The 20,277-nt window shown below is 39.8% G+C and overlaps 3 protein-coding genes across 8 annotated transcripts; 1 reads left to right on the forward strand and 2 right to left on the reverse strand.

Moving 5' to 3' along the window:
- Positions 1-338: 338 nt before the first annotated feature.
- On the reverse strand, positions 339-12,633 carry LOC135941536 (uncharacterized). 4 transcript variants are annotated; one of them, XM_065487148.1, is made up of 11 exons: positions 12,408-12,633; positions 12,181-12,277; positions 9,465-9,700; positions 9,214-9,298; positions 8,923-9,160; positions 8,244-8,618; positions 7,302-7,474; positions 7,135-7,245; positions 6,958-7,079; positions 6,665-6,904; positions 339-5,703 (listed from the first exon to the last, which is right to left on the reverse strand). In XM_065487148.1, the coding sequence occupies exons 1-11, from the start codon at positions 12,616-12,618 to the stop codon at positions 5,207-5,209; spliced, it is 2,385 nt and encodes a 794-aa protein (XP_065343220.1). In that variant the 5' UTR covers positions 12,619-12,633; the 3' UTR covers positions 339-5,206. The 4 variants fall into 4 exon arrangements, with proteins under 4 accessions (XP_065343220.1, XP_065343219.1, XP_065343217.1 ...); XM_065487147.1 differs by having other exon boundaries at positions 8,250-8,618; positions 9,214-9,307; XM_065487145.1 differs by having other exon boundaries at positions 9,214-9,307.
- Positions 12,634-12,982: 349 nt separating this feature from the next.
- LOC135941543 (SPRY domain-containing protein 7) lies at positions 12,983-17,810 on the forward strand. 2 transcript variants are annotated; one of them, XM_065487160.1, is made up of 6 exons: positions 12,983-13,006; positions 13,442-13,568; positions 14,856-14,972; positions 15,035-15,195; positions 17,308-17,410; positions 17,473-17,810. In XM_065487160.1, the coding sequence occupies exons 2-6, from the start codon at positions 13,457-13,459 to the stop codon at positions 17,568-17,570; spliced, it is 591 nt and encodes a 196-aa protein (XP_065343232.1). In that variant the 5' UTR covers positions 12,983-13,006; positions 13,442-13,456; the 3' UTR covers positions 17,571-17,810. The 2 variants fall into 2 exon arrangements, with proteins under 2 accessions (XP_065343232.1, XP_065343230.1); XM_065487158.1 differs by lacking the exon at positions 12,983-13,006 and adding an exon at positions 13,058-13,082.
- On the reverse strand, positions 17,736-20,275 carry dare (NADPH:adrenodoxin oxidoreductase, mitochondrial). Of its 2 annotated transcripts, XM_065487152.1 has the most exons (8): positions 20,131-20,275; positions 19,539-19,742; positions 19,250-19,468; positions 18,976-19,191; positions 18,678-18,870; positions 18,242-18,616; positions 18,009-18,182; positions 17,736-17,950 (listed from the first exon to the last, which is right to left on the reverse strand). In XM_065487152.1, the coding sequence occupies exons 2-8, from the start codon at positions 19,680-19,682 to the stop codon at positions 17,820-17,822; spliced, it is 1,452 nt and encodes a 483-aa protein (XP_065343224.1). In that variant the 5' UTR covers positions 19,683-19,742; positions 20,131-20,275; the 3' UTR covers positions 17,736-17,819. The 2 variants fall into 2 exon arrangements, with proteins under 2 accessions (XP_065343224.1, XP_065343225.1); XM_065487153.1 differs by lacking the exon at positions 20,131-20,275 and having other exon boundaries at positions 19,539-19,761.
- Between the last annotated feature and the right edge of the window lie 2 nt (positions 20,276-20,277).

Raw genomic sequence — 20,277 nt, forward strand, 5'->3', positions numbered from 1 at the left:
TAACATAAAATTAAGAATAAAAGAGCACTAATAGACAGGTTTGCTTACAAGGCTTGGGATAAGCCAAATACTGCAATAAAAATAAGTGCTCCGCAACTTAGTGTTAGTTTGATCTCCTTGAACAAATTCAATTTTTTACTTTTAACTTCCTGACCGTTTAAGCAAATGGAAAATTTCCTCATCCAATTTTGGAATTTCCTCCAATTTGTTCAAACTAAGATTTGGCAGGGATATTTTAAAAGCCTTCTGTAAATAATTTAGCTATCATTTTTATATTTTGCCAAAGTGAAATATTAAAAATAATAATAGGGAACATTTTCTAATAAGGAATAAGACAATTTATTTGGTGATAATTGTAACCTTTTTTAATATTGAACTGTTTTACAACATATTCCACACATAATGTTTGAATTAAAAGTCTGGTATTTTCATCAAGTTATTTTTCTCAATTCGAAGAGATAATATTTTGAATTTTTTTAGTCATGCCACTTTACACGATTTTTTGATGTTTCTTTGAAAAATACTGAAATCAAGATACAGCCAACTCATTTTGTTAAATAAAGACAATAAATCATCATTCTGTTGCGTCGCTATTTCGTTTCACAGTAAATCTGGCCATTGATCTTCATCACATTAAATAGAATTAAACAATCGATATTCCAGATAAAGAAAAAAGACAAAGGAATGCAAAGTTTAGTGTGATTATTTTGACTATTTGTGTCGCAACTGACAATAGAGGGAGGAACCGCAAAACCCATAATTTGCGAGTCCTCGCCGCTGTACAAATGGACATAAGGCTTTGTTTGCTTGAGCCTGTCATTTTTAGGCAGTTCCAGATTCAAAGCAAATTACATCAGATAAATCCAGAATCAAAATGTGGGGGGACTTTGGAGGAGGAGGAGGAGGAGGAAAAAAACAACAGGAAAAGGAGGAGACGGGGGGCGGGAGGAGATTCGGGTATTTTCATAACACAGCGCAAAAATCATAATCGACTTCAAACGTATTACATAAATTTTAGCGACAAGAAGGAAAAATGTCATGGTACCGTTGGTTGCAAATTTTAAACTCTCATTTCACAACATCTTGTTTGCTTAAGCTGACTAGATTGGAGCGCAGCTTGATTATTGATTTCTTGTAACTCTGCTTGATATTACTGATTGTGTACAATGCACTCTCGTTAACCCTACTTATCCCCAAGTAATTATTTTTATTTCATAGACCCGATTCTTGAATGCCGCGATTTCCGAGGTGAGAGATAATTAAGAAGTATTTCATAGAAAAAGAACCAGGCTCGACTCGCCCGTGCGCACTTAACAACAAAAAACTCGATTCGCGATTTCATCATTTGAAGCGATTTTTAAGTAAAGAAAGACTGATCACATTCCGTTTTTAGTTTCCATTAGACAGGAGGTGAAATTATTATTTTTGTGTCTCTTTTTTGTACTGTCAAGGCATAACTGTTCAATTTTTAATTTCACTGCATTATGCGCTGAAAAATATTCACTTTTTTACACACTTACACACATGCCGTGAGTAAATTGTTCTCATTCAATTGAGTTGGCATCAAGGCTTACTAAGTAGTCTTTGTAATGTGTCAAAGGGTTCTCCACTCACCGAATGCAATAGAGAAGTTCTGCAATTAATTAGATACACTATCTCAATATTTGACTGGAGGCGATTTCATTTCACGATTTGTGTTTTCAAAAATCAACTTATAACGTTGTATCGATTGATTGGCATTTTACGAAATTGACACGCGATTTATTCAAAACAGAAGAATAATTTATTTTAATTATCGCCATTGCTTACACAGTGTGGCTTGTCATGAATAATTTTCGTGTCAAGTTCGTAAAATGCCAATCAGTCGATACAACGTTATAAACTATTCGAAATAAGCATTTAAACTCTTAACTAGGTTCCGTCTGTCTGTCTCTCTCTCTAGCGAAACAAAAGACAAAATAAAATCAATATAAATACACTCTCGGACAAAATTAATAATTCTCGTGAATGATTTCTTTGCATGAAGATTAGCAACATGAGGGCAATTCCACTGGCTAGTCGCTTGGCGACTCGTCTCGATTTTTCGCTTTAATTATTATCATTTATCATCAAGTAAAACACAACAACACATAATATTGGCGCGCCTTTTCTTCATCATTTTGCAATATTTCTTTGCTTCTACTTTAGTCTATGGAAATAAATAATAATTTAGTCAGAACCAACTTGTTATTATAAAATAAACATTCTTTTTTAAGGGTTTCACAAACTGTTTCGTCGTTAGCACTTTCCCGTATTATTTTTTTTCGTCAACTGCTTATGTTTTAAATTATCATCGATTGCACTATTTTCCGCGTGCGTGTTTCTTCGCTTTCAATTTGTTAACGACAAAAGTTGTTGTTCTCTTTGTTTAAAGCTTTGTTATCAGTCTTGTACAAAATATTTCAAAAGTCCACTGCGTATTCGGGATTTGAAGTTTACAACTAGGCATTTCAACGAAATAAGAAAGAAGTCGAAAGCAAAATCAAAATGCTTGCTCCGTGACTCGCTTGGAAAAGTTATTATAGCTCTGCATAGTAGAGAGGAGGAGGAGGAGGAGGAGGATCAATAAGAAAAATCTACATTAATGCAAACAAATAAATACCGAGTTGGCGTTGTTTCCTGCGTGTGTTGTCACACGAAGAAAATATCACTAGACCAGGTAATAATAAGAGAAAAACGACCGTAAAAAGGGACGATAGTTAATTAATCAAAAAACAATCACTACAATCAAACAGTTCGATGTACCCTTTTATGAATGAATGTCTTAATATCACAAGTTGTTTTCTTTGATTATAAAGAAGAGGCTTCGCTTAAAAATTCCTTGCTCGAAAACCTATCATAGTGTTTGTAGCGGAACGATGAATTTCACTTCAGTGTAATCGATTTTAGCTCGTTGGCTCGCTTGCGACGAACAAACAACACCCTGCTTCGAAACAAGGAGCAAAAGAAAGGTGGCGAAAAAACACATCATCGCGTGTTTATCGTTTTTATCATAGTGTAACCCGGAGCCAGCCGGGAGCGGATAGCCAGTCTCTCAGATCATTGAATAGGTATCACAGCTAAGAAAACCATTCGTGAAGAGGCTAAAAACGCGTTGCTGCTCATGTGGCTCACTTTTTGCGGTTGTTGAGCGTGTGATCGTGTACTCTCAAAAATGATCGGTCGCCGCCGCTGCTTTCAGTCTCGGTCGAAGCGGATCCGCCAAGTCGGAAGTGCGACGGTGGCCGTGTATTATTTTATAAAACTATTTTTATTTTTAATTAAATCAACAGCATCTTGCATTGAAGTCGGAACGGACGCTTCCCGGTCTGCTTGCTACTTGAATTCTCATGTTTTATCTCGATTATCAATATTTTACACACATCATGCGTCCAAGTGAGCTCGGCGGCTCAATGCCGAAGAGAAATCATCGAAAATGGCGGAGATCAAAACGTGTGCGCAGCGATTGAATGATATTCAATTAATAATTATAATTAACAAGGCTTTTCGCCGATGAGAGTAGTTTGGCAGCGTTTCGTATTGTTTCGTTCTGCATATCGACTATTTAACGTTACTGCAATATTTCTGGGCGCGGAACAAATCATCATTGTTTGTTTCTTTTTAAGTTTAGTACATTAACTGTTGGTTTCATCAAGCCTTAATTGCCTGCATAGGTCACTGCTGCTGCAATTATTCCTCAACTACAGCCCCATGTGTGTGCTATTCGCCGGTCTCAGTCAATGAAAACTACGACACTCGTTTAGTACTTGGCACCCCCTCATGTTAAGTGGATGTGTATTCTCACACTGAAAAAAGTACACCAAAATGCATTGCGCAGTGTCTAGGTAGAAACTGGTTTTCGGCGTGTTTGAAAACTGTTAACTCAACCGAATCATATTTGTCATATCATATTCATACTGGAGAGAATCTTGTTGGTCTGAAATCGTTTGCCCCCAACGGGTTGTCTTATCAGCCACCTACTTGTAAAATTCCCCATTCTCAGATAGCATTCGTACAAAATCTCGAGTTATATTCTTATTTAGGATACCATGAAATATACTTTCATATTATTAAGCTCAGCGCAGATCCACTTGCAAGATTTCAAATGGGCGGAAGGTTATCTTTTGTTTGGAAATGGCCCCGTGCGCAAAGAGATCGTCGCTTTCAGCTTCAACTTAAATAATTCTTCTCTTGGGGAAGAATGCAAAATTTCCTAGACATATTACATCATTACGGAGGAACAACAAACAGTGTGTGTTTTCTTTTCAATTACAGCAGATGTCCAATGACAACAAATGTGATTTGCCTTATGTGTATAAAAACCTTAGCTCATAAAATGACGAAGAAATAAATTATGTGATTGAGTGACATTGAGTGGTCATGACTTATCGTCTCGATCTAACTTTTGACAAAAACAAATTGATAGAACAATTATTTATACGAGATGACTATTACATAATCTGGTATAGTTTTTTCATTCTTTTATCGTGTTAATGAGCATGCTAGTAGCACTGCTAGAGAATGTGGATTTAAATCTATCAAATTATGGAAAGGGATCGACCATGTGGCCAGTGATTCCCCTTCTTCTCAAAGCTTTAAGTCATTGAAACGCTATTAATAAAAGCGTACTACATCTACCAAGCACAATACTTATGTTAATGTATTTGTAATATTATTAAAGTTACGATAAGCCACGCCCACAACAAACAGCTCAGTTTTTCAGCCAGCTTTCCACGCGGCCGCACTAAATGTATGCAATATACGCAGGATTGGCTTTAGTTTCAAATTAATCCTTCCTGTTATTTAATTGTTGAACTGCATGTCGTGGGCGTGGCAAAGTAGCCTGGTGTTACTAATTATAAATGAATTCTTTAACCCAACTACCAAACCGCCTTGCATGAATATTATTATTAAAAACATCAGCTCAGAAATTCATTATATTGTATTTTCATCAAGGACGAAATTAAGTTCAAATGATTTCACAAGAAAGAAAATAGCTTAAATCAACTAATATTCGACACATTACAATAATCATTTTTCTTTCCAGTATCGAAAAAAAACCGCGAACCTGGAAGGTAGTTTTTGGAATTGTGTACTAATACCAAATGATCGGTATTCTGAAGCCAATTTTTCCCTACCGCGTGCAGTCGTGCATGCAATCTCAACCTACCTGCAGTGATCGCAAGATCTACTGCTGGACGGCGGCTGTCTGACCATAGCTGTAGACGTATGGTTGGAAGAACGCCTGCGCTTGGTTGCCTCCGCATGGCGGCGGCGTGCACTGGAAAAACTTGCTGTTGAGAAGCGCCTGCAGATCAGCCTGTGGCACGTTGCCCGGCATGTTGCCCTGCATGTTGCTGTAGAACTGGCCCTGCTGATGGCGCTGCGCCTGCTGCTGGGCGCCGTTCCAGTGTCCAGGGGGGGCGGGTTGCTGCTGAACAAAATGAGCAGAGGGCTGAGGGACCTGCTGCTGGTGCGCCTGCTGATGCGGGTGGTGGAAGCCACCGCCGTTCATGTAAGGAGCGCGTCCACCCTGCTGCATGCCGTTGGCAGCGAAGCCACCGCGACCGCGGCCCATGTTGAAGCGTGGGGCGCCGTTGGTGCTCATGGCTTGAGGCGCTCCATTTTGGCCAAAGCCATTCGACTGTGATCTTTGCATGCTGCTGTTGCTGTATCTTCCACGGCCTAAAAAGAGGGTTGACGACATTAACTCCTCACAAGGGAATCCAAATACGTTCCATATTTATAACCTATATTAACATCACACATGTGGACATCCATGATATTTGAAGGAAATGACCAAAATATATTCGGAACAATTATAGCCCCAGGGCCCAACTTGAAATTAGAATATATTATTTTAAATTTTAAATATTGCTTCTCAATTGCGAGGATTTGCAGGCCTCAAGAAACCCACCAGAAAATATTTTGGGGATTACTCATGAACCTGTTCATCTCAACAAGGGCAGTCTAATTCATCACAATTAATCATAGATTTAAATTAGTGTCCTTTTAACACGATAATAATGAGCTAAATAAAGTTGACTGCTGGTTTAAATTAAGCATGAGAGCGAAAAAATAGGATATTAGATTTGAACTGCCTCAGAGAACCCTTAACAGTGTGAAAATCGCGTTTTATCTATCATCAGAGGTTGGTTAACATGATGATTGATTTTGTGGACATCCAACACTATTCAATATTGCTGGACATTAGTGCCGATCTAATATTTCACGCTGGCTAAAAAGGTTTGTAACTGCTAAGGCCAGGGGTGAGTCATAATGTCTTAGAAATCCTTTCAGTTGAAAAAGAATAGGATGGAAGTGAATTAAATCATCAAATGTAGACATCCAACACCCATTCCACTGCTAAACATTGCTCATATTCTGACATAGCAGCACACTGCACATGAGAATTTGTGTGCCAAAAATTATAAATTAATAAAAAAATGAGTGCGCTAGTTAATTCCCAGTCTTTACTCGCCTACAACACACATGTTCATTAAAAGATTTACAAAAATGTCCATAAAATCACAATATACGTTAACATTTTTTTTCAAATTGAATATTTTGCACTAAATCAAAATAAGTATGAGTTGGCGTAGGGACAGTGTCCCATACAATGGAGGACGATCATTACGATATTTACCTCGTCCATTGAAGCTGTTTCGCTGCTGAGCGGCGAGTTCCGTCAGCTGAGGGTTGATCATTTGGCTTGCTTCACGCAGAACTGAGAGTAAGTCCCTGGCCTGACGAGCGTTGTTGGGAGTGAAGAAGGCGTAAGCAGTTCCGAGCTTTTGGGAACGTCCAGTGCGGCCAATGCGGTGAATGTAATCTTCCGATGAGTTGGGGTAGTCAAAGTTGATGACGAATTTGACATCCTCAACATCTAAAAAAATACTTAGTATATCTAACAAGTATAATATTAGTGTTCAATCATACCAAGCCCTCGCGCGGCAACATCGGTTGCAACCAGAATAGACGACTTGCCGTTGCGGAATTCTGCTAGGACGTGGTCACGCTCTGGCTGAGATTTGTCGCCGTGAATGGCAATAGCAGGCCAACTGTACATGAAACTCAGATTAAGTGGCTCCTTGGTAGCAGGTTTCAACAAGTTACCCCTCGCGTCTGATGGCTCTGGTGATATCGTCGACCTTCTTCTTTGTCTCAACAAAAATGATGCATTTGCTGTCTCTTTCAGTAAATATTTCTCTCAGCAGAGTAGTGAGCCTAGAAGATAGTGCCATTTGCGGTAAGACCACAAATTCAGAGAATGAGCTACTTACTTAGCGTGCTTCTCATGCTCCTGGCAAACATCAACAATCTGGCGAATGTTGTGGTTTGCTGCAGGTGAAAGAGAGCCGACATTGAGATGAACATAATTCTTCAGGAAGTCTTCAGCCAACGCTTGCACCTCCTTGGGCCAAGTAGCAGACCACATCAAAGTCTGGCGGTCAGGCTGGAATTAAAAGAAATCCAAATTAATTCTTTCAAAATGTCATACATTTGAAGGAAAGAAAGGAGAGATTGGAGAAACTAGCTTCCGGATTTTTGCAGAATTGAAGGTTACATGTAGCCCTATTCACATGCCAGTATATTTATTACGCATTTTACATATTATAGTAACAAGATAACTATTCTTTTGCAAGACGTTTTAATTATGTAAAAATACCTTGGTTGGAAAAGTAAAATAAAATCTATATTATTTTCACTAGTGATCTAAATGAAGTTCCATGACCAGGTAGTCACCTCAAGAAAGTTAAGAGCACGTAAGCTTGAACTGATGATGAGCTATTTGCATAAACACCCGGCAAAAGTATAAGGTCAACAAACTATCCCGGAGAGTAAAAAATTGACCCACCAATCATTTTGTCTAGTCAACTAGAGTCAACCCATAAAATATCATCAGGATGGAATGGAAACAAGCTTCGTATAACGATGTTGAATAATTTCCCATGTTAAATCCCACAAAGATTTTTAACCTTTGGAGCTACTGCTAAAATAAATAAAATAATCCTCTAGAAATCTCTAATATCGTGTTTGATATTACGCAATTTAAATAATTTCACCAAAAACTAAGACATCAAATCCTTACTTAATTTGTAGGTGATAAATTACTTTACAAGCCATGGTATTTTTACATTCTTCAAACAAAAGGTAATAATTTCTAGGTTGAGAGAAAATGACCGAGAAAAGCATTTCAGGATAAAGTCAAATGAGTAGCTCACCCATACCCTGATCTGGTCAACAATTTTCCTGATCTGGGGTTCGAAGCCCATGTCCAACATACGGTCGGCCTCATCAAGCACCAAGTAGGTGCAGCGACGGAGGTTGGTGGTGCCTCGCTCTAGGAAGTCGATCAGTCTGCCCGGTGTGGCAATAACAATCTCCACGCCCCTGTCCAAATCACGTGCTTGGGGTCCTTTAGGGGCGCCACCAAAGATACAGGTGTTGCGGATCTGGGATGGTGCGCCAAAATCGGAGGCGACCTGCTGGATTTGCTGGGCCAACTCTCTTGTTGGTGCCAGTACCAAAACAATAGGGCCATCGCCCCTCTGAAGTCGGCTTTGGTGGTTGATGTGAACAGCAGCTGGCAAAATGTACTAGAGGGACAAAGATAGTATAACTAAAACGCTTTAATTCAATTCATGACTCTCAGGGACGACCCAAATTTCAGTATTTTAGTAAAAAATGTTAAACTTTAAAATCAGTTAACATATTTTAATACTCACGACCAAGAGAGACGCCTGAGCAGACGCTTTTTTCCTTCCATAATAAACCCATGTTATATGCTCATGTATATAGTGTATTCTGCTACATGGAGCTACTTAGTAGCAGAATAGGAACCAATTTACCAGAAACATTTAACATGTGGTTCTTAAGCTTTTGTAATCTAGCTAAACTCACTGCCAAGGTTTTTCCGGATCCAGTTTGGGCAATGCCGACCATGTCTCGTCCACTAAGGGCGATGGGCCATCCTTGAGCTTGAATTGCTGTTGGTTCATCAAAGCCTTGCCTCACGATTTCGCGGTTAATGTAATCAGGGAAGTTGGCTTCTTCAAAATCTTGACTGGGGTTGGGCACGTCATTTCCCCTGACAGTGATTTGCTTGTTGGCTCTGTACGCATTTACATCTTCTGGCGATCTGAAACAAATTAAATTAAGCCTGCATTGCAATGCATAAATGGTTTGGTTTACCTGTCAATTACGGTCTGCGATGGCGTGTACAGTTCTTTTGGGAAACTTGGAAGCTCTTCCCAGTTTGGCTTTTTCAGTTTGTCTCCTGATTTGCCTGAGATTAGTAGAGTTTAGACAATATACAGGATGGCACAGCAGAGATTTCCCGCTACTGGCCATACCCATTGGACCAAAAATTTTGTTACTTCCCCATATAAGTCGTTGCAGAGGGAAACAAAATTTTTGGATTGCATAATCTCAACTAAACTTGCCATTATTATTGATATTAGTTTGCTGGGGCTTAAATGTCTTGGTGTGGTGGTGGAAACCATCACCCATTTTGAGCGCATTGAGATGTTGTACGCCTGCTCCCGAGCCATTGCCATTACCGTTGAAAGCTTGTCCTCCTTGGGCTTGGTGGAACCGAGGGTTGAAGACTCCACCTCTGTTGGGCATATCAGGGCGTTGTTCCCACTGATGGGGTCGACCTTGCTGTTGATTGTTGCTCCTGGCCAGGCACGACGAAAATATTATTAGTACTTCATAGCACATACAAGAAACATTTTATAATTATGGACTAATATCATTGCCATAAGTGTGCTACAAAATTGAGGCAGAATTATTTTAGATTGAATGAGACATGAGACTAGACATAATACATAATGCGAGAGTTTTAGTAGGGGATGCGGACTACATTATGCGACAGTTTAAACAATGAATCTGCTTTTAATTTTGACTGCAAAAATTTCTCTTTGTCATAAAAACATTGCATAAGTCATCGGTCGCATCGAATGTACCGCGGAAACGCGATTTAGCGCCAGAACGTACGCAGGAGAAACCACTAGCGCTTGCCCCTCCCTTGCACAACGAAGCGCCTCACTGGCGCAGCGACGCGCTTGCTGTAGTGCGTGAGAGCGTCTCATCGCAGCCAGTCCATTTCTTGAGTCTGACAACGAGTGGTGTAGTGAGTGGTTGTGGATGCTCTTCACAAACACAGTATGGCGCGTACACGTGGTACACGCTGCACGCTACATCAAAAGTTTAATCCTTCTTAAATAAGGTAAATTTTGTATCCCTGTCCGAGGGATTTTTAAATTTTGTCCTACTAAGCAAGTACTGGCTCATTTATGTGGCAGTGGATAGGGAAATCATGTAAATTTGATGTATTTTTTAAGAATTGCGCGGGAGATTATGTCACTAGGGGGTAATTAAGGCAGGTTTTAAGAAATTGAGACATTTAGTGACCAAAAGAGGGGTCAGAAAAATTTTGCGAACCACCGCCTGATGGTGAACTTAGCATTTTAAATTTCATTCCGGTCTGAACATTTAAAACGTACAAATTGAAATGCAGCAAAGATTTTCCAAGTGTCCACGTGGAAAAACCAAAATATTACCAAGTGTCCGAAAATGGTCAAATGCACATTTTTGGAATCGGCATGAAGTGCAGATTTCAAAATTGTTTGGTTTTTTAAAATACGAGAATTTGTCAAAAAGTAATATTATTTTAAAAAGTTAATATTTTTTAAAATTTCCTAAATGCTTTTCGAAAAATGCTCGGATTTATAAAAACCAAAAACCTTTGAAATCTGCACTTCATGCCGATTCCAAAAGTGTGCATTTTACCATTTTCGGAAACTTTTGATAATATTTTGGTTTTTCCACGTGGACACTTGGAAAATCTTTGCAGCTCTGGTATTCGTAAACTATGCTAGATAGAAGAATTTTAATTGGTGCTCGTTTCTTACTGCACTTAATACTAAAAATTGGTGGCGAGTGTTCAGATTCGCCAGGCGGAACAAACCCAGGGTTCCCTTATTAGCACATCCCGTGGGTTGAGCACACCAGATATTGACACTTCCGAGCGGATAACATGGGGCAAAAGTGGCCGCAGAAGTATTTGCCCATTGGTGGCCATCTATTTGCATCCCCTCACCGAAGTCTTAGATAGAAAAGCCAAAAAATTGTCCCTAAAGCTGCTGCGTAAAATAGCACGTTGTCCTTTGTCCGCGGCGTCCGCGGTAAAATTGCGTATTGCCTAACACCGAAATTGTAACTAGTAGCGAGTCTAGCCGGTTGAGAGTATGTATTTCAGCATTCGGGTACAGTATTCTTTAATAAGGATACAGAGGGTACATTCATTTTTTCTGATCGCTTGATTAGTGTAAGATTGATGAATGTATCGAGATGGTTTGGCGTAGGAGCGTTGGAGAGGGAGAGAATGAGAGAGAGAGCGCGCGAAGGTATGTATTGAAATGGTTGGATTGAAGAAGACAAGAAGAGGGGGTGCTTGAGCGGGCAACTCAGAGTTTGGGGTGCGGGTGCAGCTTAGTCATGGCAGAGGAGTCCGTGCAAGTGGTCAACTTTTTGGAGGTGTGCGCGAGTGCAGTGAACGGAGTTAAGACTGTGCGTGCGGCAGAGACGGTGGACTGCACTACTATCCATGTCACGGGCAGCGGCAGGGGCAAAGGAACACTCTCTTTCTCTCTCTATCTATGTCGAAAGTCAGGAACTCTCAAGACAAATAAATATATTGTAAACTACGGTTTACAAGTTAGTTTCTGCCAGGTTACACATCTCGCCAGTACTTAGGGAATCCCATATAACAGGAGGGGTGGCGAAATCTGTAACTCAGCGGCGCAAGTTTTATTAATTTTTCAATACATAGATCATATACATACATAATGAATAAATCTTTATTTCTGTAGGACATAAAAATCGCTTGCGACCGCATAAAGTGACTAGCACACATATGTAATTCATGATTTTTAACCGGCGCGAACTAGATTAAACGAAATAATTTTTAAAACATTTTAGTTTGGCTTGCATGGTACATACAAGCTGTCCACTAAAATTCAGATTATAAAGCACAAAATGGCGGAACTGTTCGCAACAATTTAGCGTTGCTTGTGCCGGGATTAGACTATGAGAAGTTAAAACTGTTTCCATTGAGACTTCTAGCATTAGTAGTTTAAATAATTCAGTTCTCACATTTGGCCGACAGATATCGGTGCTTCCTTGTTGCTATGCAGGCAAGTAGGGACTTGTGATGTGCTTTCAGATGACCAACCAATAAGACCAAATGTTTCTGAAAATGAAATTCAAAATTAATAATTTATCTTAAGGGGAAAAAAGGTTCAATGATCGAGAAATTTAAAAAACTCTGAAAAGAAGGTGTCGCACCTCCGATGGAGTGCCTAACGACGAATTTCACCCACTTTTTTGTACATAGAATTGAGGAGGATCAATGATTCCACGGCAAGGCAAATGGCCGGGTGAGTGATAGAATGTTATGGGGCCCACAGCCAGCGACAGCGCCGCCAAGTTACAGTAGTTGAGTTCTCGTTGTCCTGCTCCTGCTTTGCGTAGCTTTGCTTCGCGCTGGCGCGGCGGGTGGTCGGTGGAGCGGGAAGAGGGGGAGAGTCTCATGAGTAGCAAGCAGGACCACGTCAGCGTTGAATCCGAGATCCCTATCACGCACCATTTCTCCTTACCCCTGATATTCTCTCATTGTGCAATTTGGCATCAGGGGCATCTGGGGTCGAGTTTGCCAACTAAAACGAGAATATTTCACAAATTAAATATTGTATTTACTGGTAAAAAGTTAATTTATTTTTTTCCAATGCTCTTCATTCCGTATTAAAACACTGAAACGGTTGAGGGAACCGAAATAACAATATTACCTTTTGAAATAAATGTTAACTGTAATCCTGTTTAAGTTGTCATCTGAGTGAGACAACACACGTCACTTTAGTTCCTCCCATTTCAGCTGTGTTTAGACAAAGTAGAGCAAAGGACGGTGAGACTAAAATATAAAGTAATAGTCGTAATAGTGAGACTTATTTGAGCGATCGGGGCAATTTAACTTCCCCGGAGTCTTGACGTGCTTGCACGTACGAAAATGAATTGTTTCAATCTGCCTTTTCTTCAGTTACATACATATTTTAATATTTAAATTGGAAAACCTCTAAATTGAGTTTATATTTTTACTATGTTAAAATTGCTCTGTATGTATGTATCATACTAAATCGTGCATTATGTTGATTTGCCCAATTTGAGTTTGTACTCGGTCTTGAAAGCCATTCGCAGACTGTCTTGTGGCACAACTTGGTCCTAATGCCGTGCACCTTCTGCCACGGAATGGGTCAAAATACTTTCAATTTTGCAAAGAGATAAATTCAATTTATGAAATCTAATTACGTGCTAGTTCTCCCTGCTAAGATTCTCACTAAAATTATGCTTACCTTTTCAGGATCTGGCAGCCTTCATGGCATATTTTTGCTGCCTGTGTAGAAATGTTATGGATGGGTTCTCTTCGTTCACTGCAGATGAAAGAATTGAAGTTAGCAACCCTGTCGTTCTCGACACAAGTCACATAGGTAAATTATTGAGTGATTCCGAATAATTAGCTCGTTACCTCGATTGTTCTCTCACCTCTTCATCGAAACTGAGGCAAAATATGTGGTTAGGGAACGCCAAACGATGGGGGTAACGCAACTAATTTCAGACCAACAACTTCATTAATATGTACTCACTCTGTTAAGTCCTTAGTCCTTCTTATTTACTCTTTGTCACTTATTAATGAATCTTCCACAAAAATTTACACAATCGTTGATAGACGCGAATGAAGGCAGTACACACGGTTGGCGTCATTTGAGTTGAATAACATTTGAACACATGTTGAACTTGTGCATCAATTACGGTGGATACTTCAAGGAAAGGTTTGCACAAGTCTGCGTCCACTTCGCACCCCTAGAAATTACAAAAAATATCCTTTATTTGAGGCACAACGTTGCGTTAGCGCAGCATATCTATTACTGGTGGCAATAATAGTTGACTGATTGTCAATGCCTACACGTTGTACCACTGGTACCACCTCAATTATTTTGTCAGCTGGGGGATGAATAGTGGCGGGGCGGCGAGAGGGGGAAACAGACGGGATAAATTTCTCAAAGAAACGTGCTGGTTTTATAGATAATTCAACATGACATGTATTTAAAAAAAGGTCGGTCTTTGACATCAATAACCCTTATGAAAACCTCATGCACCCTTGCGTTCAGGCCTAAATTGTTTGATTACGATGATTTATTTGAACCTACCCAAATCCTAAAACATTATTTATAATTGAAATTTTGTATGTTTTACAAGACACGCTTTGCCTTCTGTATTCAGAAATACATATCAAAATATAACGTCCTCCGTGGCCGAATTTAGGCTTGAAGCCTTTGATGACTGCATGTAAATGTAAAAGAATAAAACCACAATAATTCAGGCTGTTTTTACAAATGCGCAGAAACCGGCGTAAACAGTAAACGCGGTATAATTGAAGTAATGTTGCTTTTTATGGAACTTCCTCAAATCTTAAAAGTGTTAAAACCCCTGGAAAAAAATCTTTATTTTTCTCTTTTCCTACTCACCATCGTTTGTTTATCAACCAGACTCAAACTTTGATGACAAATTGAAAAACACGTGTCACAACTGGTGAACGGAAAATGTGATAGTAAAAACCTTAATTGGATAGGAAGAAAGAATGAATTGGTTAGAAAATTATTTTTAAACTCCCATGTGGGTAAAATTAGAGTTTTAGCTTCATATTTCAATTGGATGAGTTAAGTTCGAATCAGCTAAATTAAGAGGTAAACATTTAGAACACATGTTTGTTTTAGGTCATGAAGTAGTCATTGTAAAAAATGGAACAAGAATATGCGGAGGTGGAGGAGCGCTGGGCAGCGCACCTCTAGTGCAAAACAAGTCTTACTTTGAAGTTAAAGTGCAGCAATCAGGTAAATTATTACTTACGAAGCCCATGATTAAAGCTGACTGGCAACCATTTGAATTAAAAAAGGCATTTGGAGTGTGGGAGTGGCGACTGAACAAGCACAGCTCTCTTCTGCACCAGGGGGAGTGGATAAAGAGTCATGGGTCCTCTGCTCTGATGGTGTTGTCAAACATAATGGTCAAGACATACACAAGCTTGCTGACGTTCCTCAAGAAGGCGACGCCATTGTAAGTATAAAGTACTTATATCCAGAATCGCGCGTATTAGCGGAATCACGTGCGTTCACCCTCCGCAGATCCGCTCGTACCAATTTTTGTCCATATTAAATGAGTTTTCGTTAGCGACTCTGTGTCACTATCAAATACTGAAAGCCATCCGCGTCTCAATTGGTGTCAAATGTAAGCGCACGAGTTGATCTACAACATATAAGTCGAAACCATGACCGTGGGCAGTGTAACAATTAACCGATTAATTCGCATACGAGAAATTTAAAACAATCTGAAAAGAGGTTATCGCACCTCCGATGAAGTGCCTAACGACGAATTTCACCCACTTTTATGTACATGGAATTGAGGAGGATCAATGATTTCACGGCAAGGCAAATGGCCAGGTGGGTGATAGAATGTTATGGGACCCACAATGGCCACAGCGCTGCCAACTGCACCTTGGCTTTTGCTTTAGGTTTGCGCTGACTAAGAGGGAAGAGGGAGCGAGTAGCCTATCTGCACGCTTTTTTGTCCATGTTCAATCAGCTTTCGTTAGTGGCTCTGTGTCAATATCAATATCAAATACTGAAAGCCATCCGCGTCTCAATTGGTGTCAAATGTAAGCGCATGAGTTGATCTACAACGTAAGTGGAAACCATGACTGTGGGCAGTGTAACAATTAACTGAGTAATTCGCGTTCGAGTAGAAGAGCCCCTTTTTGTCTGGGAAGAAAGCTAAAGCTGGAGCAAGCGACAGTAGAGACACCTGCTCATCCCTTACAAGAGCTGAGAAGCACTAAAAATTCTAACAGTCAAGTGACACAATCCCGCCATCTTATTGGTTAAGAGCAGGCAAGCACAAATAGCCGCTTGTGGCGTTCATCTCTTGGCTTCTCCTGTCCACTAGAGTCGCGTGGTTTAGCGGAATGACGCGCGTTTGCCCTGCGCACGTGCGCATATCCACTTTTACCTTTCTTTGCTGGAGATAGGTGTTGCCCTATTAGTTTTATATCGCACCCTATACTAATGGGCAAAACAGGGCCAAAATTTATATGTAACGCGGCTGTCTAGAGTGTATGATTTGCATTAAACTGATTTGATGGAAGTAACCCGTGTTACACATGGTCATTGGCGCTGGATGGGCACCTTAGCCTAGTTCGAGCCGCGGTTACTCATTTATCAGGACGGGAGATTCAGCTATTCAACCTGCCGCTTAGTGTCGCCCTGAAGTCGGGCACTGGCCAAACGAAGGCTTCAGATTGCACATTTTAATTTGTAACTGGACTTGACAATTTCAAGCAGTTTTAAGTCATGAACAATACAATTATGGGAGAACACAAAGAGTTCCATAGCAATATGGCCGTCAGGGTAATAGTCTCCGCCACTGCCAGATGGGCGAGTGCAAGGGTGTATTACGTTAAGTATTAATAAATGTAAAGTTGAACTTACTTTAAGGACAATCTCGGCATTCATTAAACTACTCGTTTATTTGCACTTTTAGATATTTAGGGAAACACACGTGTTTTCGACTCAGCGGAGTCTGCGGCTATGTTTTTCCATATCTCCTCACCTCTTCGGGAGCGCGCAAGCAGAGATGGTACTCAGTAAAATTTAGTGGGGGGGGGGGGAATTTTATCGCCGCTGCACATGAAAATATTGCTGTTAACCATTCTTTAAATTTGACGCCAAACAAGTTGCCCTTATTAGTGACCAAATTCGTAGGTCGAAGGTCATGGTTAAATCAGGTAAAATGTTTAAAAAAAATCCGGAATATCCTAGCTAGTGCGCATAAAATTTTGAAAATCCAAAGTAGCTAAAATGTGGCAACAACGTGTGTGTGAAAATTGATTTTGGGGTTCTCTTTTTCAAGAAGAAAATGGAAGTCAAAGTTGAAAAACTGTTTTTTGCACCCTGAAAATCGTCTTAAATTTTATAAAGGTTATTTTTTGTGCAGATTTACGAAGAGTTTCGACCAAGTTAGATTTAAAATAGTAATTTTGACTTCAACAGTCTCTTGGGGTCAAATTAACTTGACCAGAAATGAGCGTTGTTATGGTGTCGTTTTATTTGTATCGCCACGATAAACTCAATAATTGTCGACACAATATTAAATTGTAACCCTTTAAAATTACAGGGCATTACATATGACCACATTGAGTTAAATTTCTACTGCAATGGCAAGAATTTGAACATTCCAATCAGTGGAATAAGAGGAACTGTCTATCCTGTACTTTATGGTGAGGTTACGCTACAGAATATTTAATTGGAGTCTTAATGTTTGTTTCTTGATTTATTACAGTTGATGAAGGGGCCATCCTCGACTTTGTGAGCGAGCATTTTAGTTTTCCTCCACCTTCTGGCTTTGAAAGAATTCTACTTGAGCAATCTCTACTATAGTTTTTCTATATTTCCATTTGAATTTCCAAATACAAGACTGCGTTTTTAATTTTCTGATGTAGATCTAGTAACCATTCTAGAGTCAATTGGTTGATTTATTTTTTACAAAATTAACCTTGTTCATTTTTTGATGGCAAAAAGTTTGATTCTCAAAAATACTACTACTTTTCTCATATTGTTGAAAACAATTATGATAACTTTTATTAAACCATATATAAAATATATAAACAAAAGATATAACCTGATAGTTTAATTTGCTACAACCTTCAACATCTCGGAGACGGAAACAATTTTTTCTCTTGGCTTGTCAATAGCCTTTCCTCGGTTCTGTTCCTCCTGGTCTATTTTTTCCCAGTCTTTGAAAGACACAGCTTGCACACCTGGAGCAAAAGCACGTTGTTTAAAAAATCACGAAACTTTTGCCAAAGGCAACCTCACCTTTATTATCAAGTATTTTCGCGGCCTCCAAATATCCAGGCTTCGCAGTTGTAGCGTTGATTGTCCCATCTTTAATGTCGCCTTCAATCAATCGACCAAGCTCAAATGCATTCCCCATCGTGTTCACAATCACGCCAACTGGACCAGTGCCCAACCATCCTCCGCAGTAAACACCTGATATTATTAGAAGTCTCTAATGGTTATTATTTAAGAAAATAACTCATGTCCAATACCTGGAAGACCTTCAACTCTTCCCTTAGAATTTCTGACAACGCCTGACTTTGAGTCGAATGGAATGTCTGGATCAGCAGGAAGTCCTTTGTAGCCAATGCTTCTCAAGACAAGGCCGCACTTCACATCTTCAAAAGCCCCAGTGTTCTTCACCCCCTGGGTCTCACTCATCTCCCCCTGAAGCTCAGTAACGGCCAGTTTAACTGCACCTACTGTCCCAGCTTTAGAGGAACTTGGGAGGAAAGCAGCTGGACTGCGGTAGAAAATTGGCTCGAAACTTCGCTCTGCCGTTTTCCAGGCTTCAAGCCACTCAGCTTTAGGGTCCAGCGCTGCTTGAGCCAGTAACTCTGTCAGCCTTTTGCGAGGACGAGCAACACCTGATTTTTTTTTTTAAAATTATATAAGAAGTAAAAATAAATTATGATTGAAAAATAATACTTGGCAAAAATTCTTGAACTCCTTTGAAGTCATCCTGCCGAAAAACTGACTTGCAACCCTCCATTTTCAGCATTTCACGCAGTTCCTTTATTGTAAAAGCAGCCTGCACTGGACCTCTTCTACCAATCAACATGACACGCTTCACTTGACTTTTGGAAAGCGCCTCAAGCGAGTGTGCCGTGATATCTGTGGACTAAAAGTCACAACTTTCAAACACCCTAATTTATATTTGTTTGAAGATTCAACCAAATTTTAAACAAGTATAAACAAAATACAGCTTTTAACAATCCTGAGTTACCTTCAAGTAATCGATTGGCGCGAGGAGAACCCTGGCCACGTCTAAAGCGACATTTCCTTGACCTAGCACAGCCACGGTGTCTGTACTGAGGTCAGGGTTCAAATTTTCATCTCCAGGTTGTCCATTGTACCAGCCAACGAATCGCCTTGCAGATAATATGTTTCCCAGGTCTTCCCCAGGAATGCCCAAACTCTTGTCATGCTCAGCGCCGTATGTCTGCATGTTGAAATTTTCATTTGAAATTTTTGTTGGTTTTGAATGAACGTGCGATAACCAGAATGACAGCATGATAGAGCCGCTGGAGTTCTTGAAGGGACAAATCTTTTCCAAGCGAAACATTACCAACAAAGCGGACCCTGGGGTTTTGTGCAGTTTTTGTGAAAGTGTTGATGACGTTCTTCACCTCAGGGTGGTCAGGTGCCACCCCAAAACGAACTAATCCAAAAGGCACAGGTAGTTTCTCGTAAATGTCCACATTTGCTTCTGGCAAGGTCTGCACATCAATTAAAGTTAATGACCGAATCATTTTATAAATAATGCTCATCTAGTTAAAAAAAAAATACCTTTACAAGGTGCTGCGTCACGTAAAAGCCAGCAGGACCGGCCCCAACAACGCAAACTTGAGGCCCTTGCCGCGTTGAGCTTGTTGACAAAAGTCGCAAAGGGGCGCCTTTGGCAAAACTACAAAGGGTACTAGCTCTCCTCATCTTTGAGATTATGAATCTTTTCTAAAGTCTAAAGTGCACAGCCAGTTGCATATGACACGCCTAGATGGATGAAAGATTCGTCAGTTGAGTCGAGATTTCAAATTATGTAATATATATGTGTGTACGCGCACTCTTACTAATTATGGTCATGAGAAATAAATGAACTATGAACTTAATCCTGCCGCGGTTATCGATGTGTTTGTGTATCATATATATGTAAAATGTAAGATAATCAAATTGACAAATAATAGTGTGTGAACTTGAACGCATTTAAAGTAAAAAAAAACTTAAAAAACTGGCTAAAAAGAGACGGGAAGTGTTACGCGCAATAATAGCGTTACTAAAATGATAAGGAATAAGAAAATTTTGAATAATTTTGTTCTCTTCTACATGTATAAATTTCGGAAGCAATGATAATTACAAAGTGTTGTCTGCTAAAAACTTTTACCTGTCAACTAAACGGACCTCTTATGCCATTTGTGCGAGGAAGTCACTGATATTTGCTATTGTAATTTTAAATTATGGTAAATCAAACATCAGACTTTAAGATTCTGGTGTCTCGGGTGTGTTACCACACCAGGTGTTTTGGCACTTC

Source organism: Cloeon dipterum, chromosome 3 (genome assembly GCF_949628265.1).
Source record: "Cloeon dipterum chromosome 3, ieCloDipt1.1, whole genome shotgun sequence".
Classification (NCBI taxonomy): Eukaryota; Metazoa; Arthropoda; class Insecta; order Ephemeroptera; family Baetidae; genus Cloeon; species Cloeon dipterum.

Coding starts and splice junctions, on each gene's coding strand:
- LOC135941536 (XM_065487145.1), bottom strand. CDS start 12,618: ATGAGACTCTCCCCCTCTTCCCGCTCCACCGACCACCCGCCGCGCCAG. Junction 9,701..12,180: donor CCGATATCTGTCGGCCAAAT/GTGAGAACTGAA, acceptor GTGCCTGGCCAG/GAGCAACAATCAACAGCAAG. Junction 8,619..8,922: donor GATCCGGAAAAACCTTGGCA/GTGAGTTTAGCT, acceptor TTGTCCCTCTAG/TACATTTTGCCAGCTGCTGT.
- LOC135941543 (XM_065487160.1), top strand. CDS start 13,457: ATGGCATATTTTTGCTGCCTGTGTAGAAATGTTATGGATGGGTTCTCT. Junction 13,569..14,855: donor TCTCGACACAAGTCACATAG/GTAAATTATTGA, acceptor TGTTTGTTTTAG/GTCATGAAGTAGTCATTGTA. Junction 14,973..15,034: donor AGTTAAAGTGCAGCAATCAG/GTAAATTATTAC, acceptor GAATTAAAAAAG/GCATTTGGAGTGTGGGAGTG.
- dare (XM_065487152.1), bottom strand. CDS start 19,682: ATGAGGAGAGCTAGTACCCTTTGTAGTTTTGCCAAAGGCGCCCCTTTG. Junction 19,469..19,538: donor TGACGCAGCACCTTGTAAAG/GTATTTTTTTTT, acceptor ATTGATGTGCAG/ACCTTGCCAGAAGCAAATGT. Junction 18,183..18,241: donor AAGAGTTGAAGGTCTTCCAG/GTATTGGACATG, acceptor TAATAATATCAG/GTGTTTACTGCGGAGGATGG.